The sequence below is a fragment of the Haplochromis burtoni genome, unplaced genomic scaffold, assembly GCF_018398535.1.
Source record: "Haplochromis burtoni strain Fernald_Lab_line unplaced genomic scaffold, NCSU_Asbu1 Contig_119, whole genome shotgun sequence".
Taxonomy (NCBI): domain Eukaryota; kingdom Metazoa; phylum Chordata; class Actinopteri; order Cichliformes; family Cichlidae; genus Haplochromis; species Haplochromis burtoni.
This window is the reverse complement of record NW_024582480.1, coordinates 1,682,766-1,693,502: the sequence shown is the minus strand read 5'-3', so window position 1 is coordinate 1,693,502 and position 10,737 is coordinate 1,682,766. Positions and strand designations below refer to the sequence as shown.

General features: G+C 40.4%; 2 protein-coding genes across 2 annotated transcripts in view; both read right to left on the bottom strand.

Annotated features, from left to right (window-relative positions):
* Positions 1–1,162: 1,162 nt before the first annotated feature.
* Positions 1,163–10,737, bottom strand: part of LOC102306107 (interferon alpha-inducible protein 27-like protein 2A) — a gene marked incomplete at its 5' end in the record, with an annotated part of 13,732 nt that continues 4,157 nt past the window's right edge. The window contains 2 exon segments of the mRNA XM_042223741.1: positions 1,163–2,828; positions 3,024–4,099. Of these exon segments, the coding sequence (XP_042079675.1) occupies positions 4,036–4,099 (64 nt within the window).
* LOC102306513 (interferon alpha-inducible protein 27-like protein 2A) lies at positions 4,172–9,097 on the bottom strand. Its single transcript, XM_005929619.3, has 4 exons — positions 8,958–9,097; positions 8,809–8,838; positions 5,835–5,996; positions 4,172–4,604 (listed from the first exon to the last, which is right to left on the bottom strand). Exons 1-4 carry the CDS (start codon positions 8,965–8,967, stop codon positions 4,504–4,506), a joined length of 303 nt encoding a protein of 100 aa, XP_005929681.1. The 5' UTR covers positions 8,968–9,097; the 3' UTR covers positions 4,172–4,503.

Here is a 10,737-nt window from a genome sequence, read left to right as displayed (position 1 = left end):
TCCTTAGGGACTGAGTAAAGCGCTATACAAATGCAGGCCATTTACCTAGGAGGTCACATGACATTATTAACCACATGATTCATTCATTTCATGATTTTATGTCTCTTTGACCTCCGCGGGGACTGCAGATGGAAACTAGCTCTGACTCCTGTTGTGGCTGAACTGAGGTTCTTTTCAAGTGGAATAGCAGCAGGATCCAGTACTTCCAAACTGATGTCATATTTTGCTATATTTTACAGAGGTGCAGTTCCAGTGAGTGTCATAGCAACCTTGTAGTTCGCAGGTAATATATTTTCTGTTTTCCTCTCTCTCTTTGTTTAAACAAAACAAACAGAGAGAGGAAACAGCAGGAGCGCCTGGTAGATTTAAATATATTCAAATATATATTCAAGTGTTTTAGTTGACCTTGAGGTAGAATCCAACAGAAGGGAAAGCTTTATCCTCACTGCAGCATAATGACGTGTGTCTATCTGTGGAACCAGCACCCCAATACAGGAAGTCTGGATCAGCTCTTAGTTTAAATGTCTAGTCATTCATCCTTCGGGCCTTACCCAATACGCAGTGTAGAGCCTAGATGGAGCTGATGATGAAGGTAACTCACCCTGTTCTAACTGCCTCAAAAGCTCTCTAGTTGTCTACTCCATCCTGATTAAAAAACAACAACAAACAAATGGGTCCTGAGTAGCCTTCTGGACCAGTTTTACCAGTTATGGTCTGTTACTTTTAAATGACTTGAGTAACTTGTAAAAGTTATTTACACAAAGATTTCTACCTTTACTGTTTCACAAAGAATTAAAAGGGGGACATCCACAATTTAGACTTTGTGAATAAAGGATATTTTATCAAAGCAATTTAGCAGTGATGTATGATATCTACTATGACTTCTCCTATGAGCTTGAGTGATTAAAAAAACAAAAACAAAGTAAGGTTAAGTGTCTTACCTGCCCCAGCTGTGATCGCTAAAGCTGTCACTGAAACACAGGAAAGAAAGAAAAAAAAACATCTTACCTCAGCCCAGCTGGAATAATTTAGCCATTTTCTGTGACGCTATAATCATGAGCTTATATGATGTAGCTATAGACGATGTGAAAAAGGCAGCTGTACTCACTTAAATCCATTATCTCACACAGGATGAGGAGCCTAAGACTCGACTGTGCCTCATATACAAGTGTGAGGGTCAGCTGTTGTTTCTTGGGAAATGAAAGTGATTCTGAGGTTGGATCTCAGGGGGTTGACATCCATCCATCCATTTATTATGCTTTCACACATTAAGTGGTGTATTTCTGTGATTTTGCCTGAACTATAAATGAACAAAAGACAGGTTATTATGCAGAGCTTGTATGGACTTTATGGGCTATTCAAATGTATGTCTCTACTATTGTGTATGGTAGGAAAATACAAGTAACTAAATACTAATACAATGATAATATTTTTACCCAGAAGCAGCATAGTTGTTGTGGATTTTTTGAATGACGTGTATACTGCATATCTGCAATAAACATCATCAGATATTTGTTCGCATGTAGCAAAATCAACACCTGTCTGCAGTCAGAAGTAATGTCATAAGATTATGCTACTTGCTGATGTATGTTAATGTGTGACTTTTGACCATGATGTGACCAACTGTGATAAGGCAAAGCAAAGGGTTAATCAAAGGGTGCCCCTCTGCAGACGGCCCTTAGCCAGAGTCCTGACTGGCCCCTGCCTGTATCTTGGTCGGTACCTGACCCTGCTCTGCTGCTTTTGGCTGGAGGACAAGTGGAAAGTTACCCAGCAGCAGGAGGTGGGGTTACTGGCCCATAAGAAGGAGACAGAAGCTTTTCCCTGCTGTCTGTCCATTGGGGTTGGTCCCAACCTGCATGCGCCTACGGCACACACCCTAGGGGAGCTTTTGCTTTTCCTTCTTTTTGCTGAACTTCACTGTTGAATAAAACAGCTGGCATAGACCTCTGCTCTTCTCCTGTGATTTTTGTGGTTTTTGACTTTAATTGGAATTTGGGAGCTGAAATCAACCTTCTTCTAACCTGAGGAATTGCTCACACAACCTCTTGAAATTGTGACCCCACACAGTGCAGTGGTGTATTTTGTCACGTGTGGGCAGTTAGTATCATTTACTGAGAAATGAAAGTGAAACTTCTATCAATAATTATAAAAAGGCAGGGGGGGATGCACTGGACAAAATATACCACTGCACTGTGGATATCTGGGCATAACTACGGATACACTCTCTGTATCATCTGAATGTGGACATATCATGGACTGGGAAGAAATATGTAAATCCTTCATATTTTACTGTTTATGTTATTATTTTTCATGCAGTGTAATTTAATGAATTTCTTACTCCATGCGCGATTTTGTTCACTCTTTGTCTTTCAAGGGAGTCGTTATAGTCGGAGGTAAGCTGTCAGATGACGTGATTCACCGCTTTCACGCAACCCACAATGCAATGCAAGTCTTATGAACATAAACTTTATTTACAGTTGAACAACTAAAACATTTTACTATTTCAAGAAATGACATTAGCTCATTTTAAATTTCATGGCAGGACCACATCACTGTCTTCTGTTTTTATTTACATTTCACAATAAACTTTTTGTAACTAAGGTTGGTTCTTGTTACTTCTTATTTGAAAATCTTTCCAATATATATGTAAAATAATATTCAGGAGGTGCTGGCACTGTGGCTCTGGCTCCAGCCATTCTGGCTGCACTGGGGTTCACTCCAGCTGGAATAGCAGCAGGCTCCATTGCTGCCAAACTGATGTCATATTTTGCAGTTTCTAATGGAGGAGGAGTTGCAGCAGGAGGTCTCATAGCAACCCTGCAGTCCTGGGGTAAACCAGATATTTTGATTTAATTAGTAAACTATTTAAACAATATTATTTAGATGTTGCAAAGAAAATTGCTTACATATTTAAATATATAAAACAGATATCATGCAAATCATACAGAGAAGCATCAAAAAGAATAGCATAAAAGCTTTACACATGAATAACAAACAGCTGATGGCGTCTATAATCTCACTGTAGGTATGGGAGGTCTGACGGGAGCTGGCATTGGGGGTGTTGCTGGTGCTGGAGGAACAGTGGGTTGGCTGCTCTCAACCATTTGTAACCAGACTGGAACACGTTAAGATTTACACTATGAACAAATACCAGATGTTTAGTCATGTGACAGATCTCAAATGAAGCATCATTTTAGAAACGTCAGACACTCAGTTTAAAGCAAAATTTGAAAATTAAGTTAAATATATGGTGGATTAAGATCACTGCTATTTTGAATGCATCATTTTTAGGTATCATTGTAGAGCATGAAGCTGTTTGATCTGAACCCAAGACTGATACGAAGAAATTTTCTGAATTTAATGTGAAAATAAAAATCCATGCAAAATAAAAGCATAATTGTTTTTATTTTAAACATCATAATGTAATGCAGAAATATCAACCACTCCATAAAAGTCCAGAAAATGTGCCAAAATTCTGACTGGGTTGTAGGGGATCAAATACCAGCTTCACCCAGTGCTATGCAAAAACGCAAAATACAAAACAGGGAAAGCAAAGAAAGTAGAATGAGTTATAGAGCCCACGAATGCCTCAGCTTCCAGAAAGTTTACAATAATCTCCGCACAAAGACTCCTCATAATACATGCACTGAGCTCATCTGCTGGTAAGATTATGGAAACGGGTGCAAGGCTTTAAGAAATCAAAACACGAGCACCTGAAAGCTAAAAAATAAATAAATCAGACTCACCTTAGTGAAGACAAAGGCATTAACAACATTCTGAAATTTAGAACTACAATTTCCTACAATAAGGTAATCAATTGATATGAAAATTTTAGTGTAGAACATTAAAAAACATCTGCACATCCTTAAAAAAAAGGGGGGGGGGGAGATTGTGTTATTACAGTTTATTGTGTGAGGATTAAATCTTTAAATAATCTTTTGTACCATTACAAATTTTAAAAACACTGGAGCCAGCAGAAACTTTGAAATGCATTTTAATTAAGTTAATTTCAGTTACTCTTATTTAGATCTTTCAACAAAGTAAAATATTGCTTAGAGAAGGAAGGAAAGGGTTTAGTGAGTTTCCATTCCTACACCTGAAATGATCAGTGGCAAAGATGTAAGAACGACAAATGTACAGCACATCTTCAAAAATGATAACTCTTCACTCTGGTTTAATATCTTCCTTTATTTTGAACCTTGAATGAATAAACACTAGAACACTCTTTAGTTTAAACACTTCAGTAACGTGGTATGACCAAAAAATTTCATTAAATCCTGAAATTTTTACAACACTGAATTTGTGGAATTACTCTTTGATGCACTGAAATGAGGTCAGTGACAGAAACACTGACTGCAGAAACACTTTCACTCATTCACTGAAACAGTTAAAAAATGTATCACTCATATTTCTGACATCACAACAACAATGCTCATTAGTAGGAAGAGCAGTGGCAACAAAATATCATTAGAATTTGCCATGTGAGATTATTTACATTTTTTATTTCCGTATGACACCTGCCAGCAATTTCAGTCCTGCTCCTGCAGCAGCTCCAACACCGCCCACAGCTGCAGTGGCAGCCCCCGACAGCCCAGCTGCACCTTCAAGAGGGAGGAGGGAAAATATTCACAGCTTCAATATGTTGCATCAAGTCAAGCAGCTGAGTTTGCTTCCAACTTTATCAGGAATCAAAACAACTGACTGCCACCTAATAGTGGCATCACTGCCCCCTAGTGGTGTCAGATTTCATAAACTAAAAAATGCCCTATGGCTTATACACCAATACCACACTTCTTTTCTGTCAGCTGCTCACTCATGTTGTAGGCACTAAAGTCCTTTTAAGGGTCTGTTAAATGGCCTGCATTTGTATAGTGCTTTAGTTAGTCCCTATGGACCCCAAAGCGGACACTACATTCAGTCATCCACCCATTCACACACTGGTGATGGCAAGCTACATTGTAGCCACACATAGACACTGGCGCAACCGGGCCCTCTGACCACCAGTAGGCAATTGGTGAAGTGTCTTGCCCAAGGACACAACGACCAAGACTGTTGGAGCCGGGGCTCGAAATGGCAACCTTCTGATTGCAAGACAAACTGCCAACTCTTGAGGCACGATCACCCCACACCACAAGCTTAGTCCTGTAACACAACACAGGACACTAAGGCTGTGTCCTGTAACACAACACAGGTGTCCTGTAACACAACGCAGGACACTAAGGCCGTCCCCGTTTAAGTCTGTAAATAGACTTTAAGTTGAATCAGTGTGTACATTTGTAAATGTGTTATCAGTCATTTGTATTGAATTATTCAGTCCCTGAGTATACATATACTGGTCACCACCAACAGGAGCAAGGGTCACCTTTGCTTTGGTTCCTACGGTGGCCCTGAGAGGCCAAACGGACTGCAACTTAAGAAAACACCAGCAATAAGAAAAACACTACAAAAGCACACAAAACTAATACTGATGACGGATTTTTAGGCTAATAGTTAGGCTAACACACTTACCTCTAATCTTTTCTTTCCTCACAAAACTGAGAGATGCTCCACTTCTTTTAAGTGTCTCCCAGCCCAATGCTTAGTATATTTTTGGTTCCTGCAACTCGTTCGTCGGGTTATTGTCTCCACAGAAACACTTCCCTTGTGCTTTCGGAAATCTGTTTTTTCCTATTTCCGTTGTGTTTTGTGTGCTTTTGCAGGGTTTTTCTTATTGCTGCTGTTTTCTTAAGTTGCAGTCCGTTTGGCCTCTCAGGGCCACTGTAGGTTCCTAATAAAGTGAATGTGTACAGCACTATTGATGAAACCACAGTAAAGTCAGACAACAAGCCTACCTGCTGACTGTAAAACAGCCACCATGCCTCCAGCTAGCACTCCGCCTCCATTAGCCACCGCAGCAGCAGACATCATGCTTGCAGCGTAGGAGCCTGCAGCTATTCCAGCTGAGGTGAAACCTACGGCCCCCAGAGCAACAGGAGCCAAGGCCACTGCACCGACTGCACATGGACGAGAACACCAGCATCAGTGTGACTGTTACAAATGATATGCCATGTAAAAAGTTTTTATATAAGCAGAGGCCTGAGGTACAAGGCAGGATTACATCTTATCCTGGGCTCGCTTTACATGTTAAAGCAAGTTTAGCATATCGAGGGTATCTTTCAGTTATCTGGATTCACTTACCCCAACACTGGCAATCTGGATAAGTGGTCACATGAAGCGCTTATGAAACAAATTAAGTTAATCCAGGGTTCACCCTTCTCGCTCACGTAAAAGGGCTGGTGCTGTTGTGAAGTGTAAGTGTGAGAGGAAAAAGTACTTTACAGTAGTTTAGTATTAAAAGTGCTGTATGAATGTTTGTGCCCTCAAAGGACTTTGGACAGCATGACTAGAAAATAGACATTATATGAATAAAGTCTGGCCTATTTGAAGCCAGGAAAGCTGTGTAAGTTTATAGATTCAATATCACAGTTCTGTGTTTGAGGCACAGGAGAATCTGATGATTATAATTAAGGTCAGCAAGTACAAGATTTTGTCCTGTTTCACAATCGTGTATTATTGCTGGAGAACAAAGAAAATGTTGTAAAACATTTGCTTCCAACAGGAAAACGTAAAGTAATAAGGCTGTATCTAAAGATCTACATTTATTAATGACATCAGGGAAAAACGAACACAAAAACATTAGATCCTCCTACTGTCCACACACAGAGGTCTGAGGGACTTTCTATGAACAGTGACCCTATTGTCTGGATGATGTATTGGTCAGTAGGTGGTGATTTCATGCATAATCTTTATATTTCATTTGAGAGCATAAGTTACAATGCAATGCATTCCACAGGGTTCAAGTTATGACTAAGGATCAGCAGGTATGAAACAACGCCTGCTGACTAATCGGTTTTCTGAAAATAGCGTCACTATTCGTAGAAGATCCCCCAGACCTCGGTGTACAGACAGTAGGACGGACTAAAGTTTTTCAAAAGACTAAAGTTTTGGTGCTTTCCCTGATGCGCATCAGTAATAAATATATATTCTTACACTTCACTTTATTCCTTAACATTTTTCTTTTCCGTGTTGGTGGTAAATTGTTTACATGCTGCCAAAAACAATCCCTGTCAAGCGTCAGCCCCAATCAAGCCCTGGGGCCCGTTCTTCGTACGTCGCTCACTACATCCAAGATCAAATCATCGCGCTAACCGTGAGCTCGCTAATCCGGTTCTCCGAACACACCTTCCGTTGACGATTAGTACAGCTGGACGCAGTAATGTGACATCACTGGGTGTCGTAAAAGGGGCTACGCATCGATAGTAGAAACATTGATCGGCAACCCTCTGATTGGTCGGCGAAAATGTCGAAGGAGCTGCGCTCGGCTCGGTATTTTTCGGCAGCAGAGCAAGAACTCTTGAGTGAGGGATTTCAGGAGTTTCAGAGTTTAATCAGAACGCAAGGGAACACTGCAAAGGCTGCAAAAGCAAGGAGAGAGGGCTGGCAGAAAGTTGCTGACAAATTAAACTCGTAAGTAATTTAATAATAATAATAATAATATATTGGATTTATATAGCGCTTTTCAAGGCACCCAAAAGCGCTTTACAATGCCACTATTCAGTCACTCTCACATTCACACACTGGTGGAGGCAGCTACAGTTGTAGCCACAGCTGCCCTGGGACAGACTGACAGAAGCCAGGCTGCCATATCGCGCCATCGGCCCCTCTGGCCAACACCAGTAGGCGGTAGGGTAGATGTATTATATTACACTATATTATCCAATATTATATTACATTATACTATATTGTTATATTATATCCTCTTTCACATTAGAGCCACAACAGGACCCACTAGAACATGGGAACAAGTAAAAGTGAAATATAAGAATATTCTACAGAATGGTAATATTTATCACTTATATTGCTTTTAGTCTCTTGGAAAGAGACCCTGAAATAATCTGTTTGTTTGTTTATAACAGCAACCAAGAAAAGGGCAGAGCAAAAAAAGACAGGTGGTGGTCCTGCACCCCCTCGTCAACAAGTTGGTTAAGTAAATAATACCCTCACGGGAAAATCGATATCTCTCTATGAGCACACTGTCGCGCTGAGCTAAAGGATCCTGTCTATCCCGCAATATACGCTGAATTCTGAGGACTCTCCTTATCAATCTTGCACCTTCCGCAATGGGTGGCTCGCGTAATACGGACAGGACATGGCTGCGACAGGCTTCCCAAATCCACCTTCGCTTTTATAGCCGTGGTCTCTCATCTTGATTACACGAAGTAATTTACAATTACTACTCTGAAATATGAATTACATCTGTAATAATCACATACATGTAATAGAATGTTAATAGTACATTTCCCTTTTTTAGGAAATGACCTGTATGTATCTGTGTGACATCAATAAAGGATCAAGTGCTGCATTATCTTTAGTTACATTGATGTTATTTATTTATGGTGAAACAGTGGTGGAATATCGCTGTTGCTTTCGTATAAATGAAGCGGACATACCTGCGTGGCCGCGATCTAATCCTGTTTACATAAAGTAAACCTGCTCCCGAGCAGGTTTACGCTTACGGCTCTGTTGCTATGACAGCAAGTCCCGGATGAGCTTCGGGGAACCGACGATCCAGGATCACGCGAAATCGTCAACAATCTAATCCGGCTAACCTACTTAGCGAGGTACGAAGAACAGGCCCCTGGGTTAGCTTATCAAGCCGACAGCCAGCTTTGTGTGACCGCTTCTCCTGACTGCAGGGTAGTGGATCAACACAACAGAGAGATACCGTGGGTACCGATAGGTTGAACCCCGCGTCCAAAGCCTTACCTGCTCCCCCTGCAACAGCAGCGATCGTCCCTGAAACACAACATCAAAGCTCACATCAGCACTGACATTAGCTATCATCATGGCACCGTCACACCATTAAACACATGAGTATAGTTATTTTAAAGTATTACGTGTATTAAAATACTCACCAAAACCCATGTTTACAGAGTTCCGCTTTCTATGTTTGCGTATCGTATAGTGACAGTCTCAACAGACAGATAGACAGACTCTGTCACGGGCACACTTCCGGAAATACCGGAAGTGAAAAAACAAACTTAACTTTTCCGTTTATGTATATTGCATGATTGTTCAGATGTTTTGCGATTCAGATTTGTTTTTAAATCACATATAAAAGATAAATTATTTAAAGCTTTTCCCAGTGATTTTTGACATTTAAACAAAGCACAACAGATAATGGAAAATAAATATCATAGTCATTTCATTATAGTCATAATCTCATTTGAGAGCAGTGTTAATCAGAAACCTTACCTGAGTCAGGTGCTGTGATAAAGTGATAAAGCAGTTGTTTGTTTTTTTGGTACATTTCTTCGTCATTGGAAAATACTGAATAGAGCTTTGCTTTTGTTTCTAGTTTTATCAGCATGATTAGAATAATCTTATTGAGCAAGAATAAACCTTCCTGTCGAAAGCTAACACTAGCTTTGTGTGTACCTCTTCTTTGCCAAATGTCACTAAATATCTATTCAGATAAATTTTAATTATCTTAAGAGTGGGAAATGTTGTTTGTTGGAGAATTTGCAGAAGATTGGTAAATAAAATGCTTTGTGAAGAGAGTCTCGTGGTATTCTGTCAGGCCAAGCAAGGCAAACAATGTTTGTCCAGTTAAATGTAAAAAAAAAAACCAGACATCAGTTAAAGTATACCAAAGTAAAGCAATCACTCTTGTTTCAGCGCAAACAGCATTCTGTCATAAAGCTGTACTCATGACTGTCTGCGTCCATCCTTTACATCACTGCCATCCTATGGCCACAGTTGGCTATTGTCTCTGAAAGTAGACTTGACACTGCTTGATTATAGAGCTACTGAAATCAATATATGGTAGGTGTCCTAATCAACATCTGTGCCCAGTTAATCATGGCTGCATCTTGTCAAGTTAAGAGGACAGCAGCTTGTAGCTGATTGTTTGTGTATAAATCCATGTTGTGGAAATCCCTGAGATCAGTTACAAGTTGTGTATTGCGTGGAAACAAAGCTAGCATTAGCAAGTAAACAAGTACCCTCATTTATCATCATAATTAGTTTTCTCTTCGTAAAGACCTGGACCAACACGTGTGATATTCAATTCAATTCAATTTTATTTATATAGCGCCAAATCACAACAAAAGTCGCCTCAAGGTGCTTCATAGATACAGAGAAAAACCCAACAATCATATGACCCCCTATGAGCAAGCACTTTGGCGACAGTGGGAAGGAAAAACTCCCTTTTAACAGGAAGAAACCTCCGGCAGAACCAGGCTCAGGGAGGGGCGGGGCCATCTGCTGCGACCGGTTGGGGTGAGAGAAGGAAGACAGGATAAAAGACATGCTGTGGAAGAGAGACAGAGGTTAATAACAGATATGATTCAATGCAGAGAGGTCTGTTAATACATAGTGAGTGAGAAAGGTGACTGGAAAGGAAAAACTCAATGCATCATGGGAATCCCCCGGCAGCCTACGTCTATTGCAGCATAACTAAGGGAGGATTCAGGGTCACCTGGTCCAGCCCTAACTATATGCTTTAGCAAAAAGGAAAGTTTTAAGCCTAATCTTAAAAGTAGAGATAGTGTCTGTCTCCTGAATCCAAACTGGAAGCTGGTTCCACAGAAGAGGGGCCTGAAAACTGAAGGCTCTCCCTCCCATTCTACTTTTAAATACTCTAGGAACAACAAGTAGGCCTGCAGAGCAAGAGCGAAGTGCTCTAATAGGGTG

Bases quoted from the DNA above. Each gene is read 5' to 3' on its own strand.
- LOC102306513 (XM_005929619.3), bottom strand. The intron at 5,997-8,808 runs GTAAGGCTTTGG...GTCCATGTGCAG, and splicing joins TGCTGTTGCAGGGGGAGCAG to TCGGTGCAGTGGCCTTGGCT. The intron at 4,605-5,834 runs GTAGGCTTGTTG...TCCCTCTTGAAG, and splicing joins GGCTGTTTTACAGTCAGCAG to GTGCAGCTGGGCTGTCGGGG.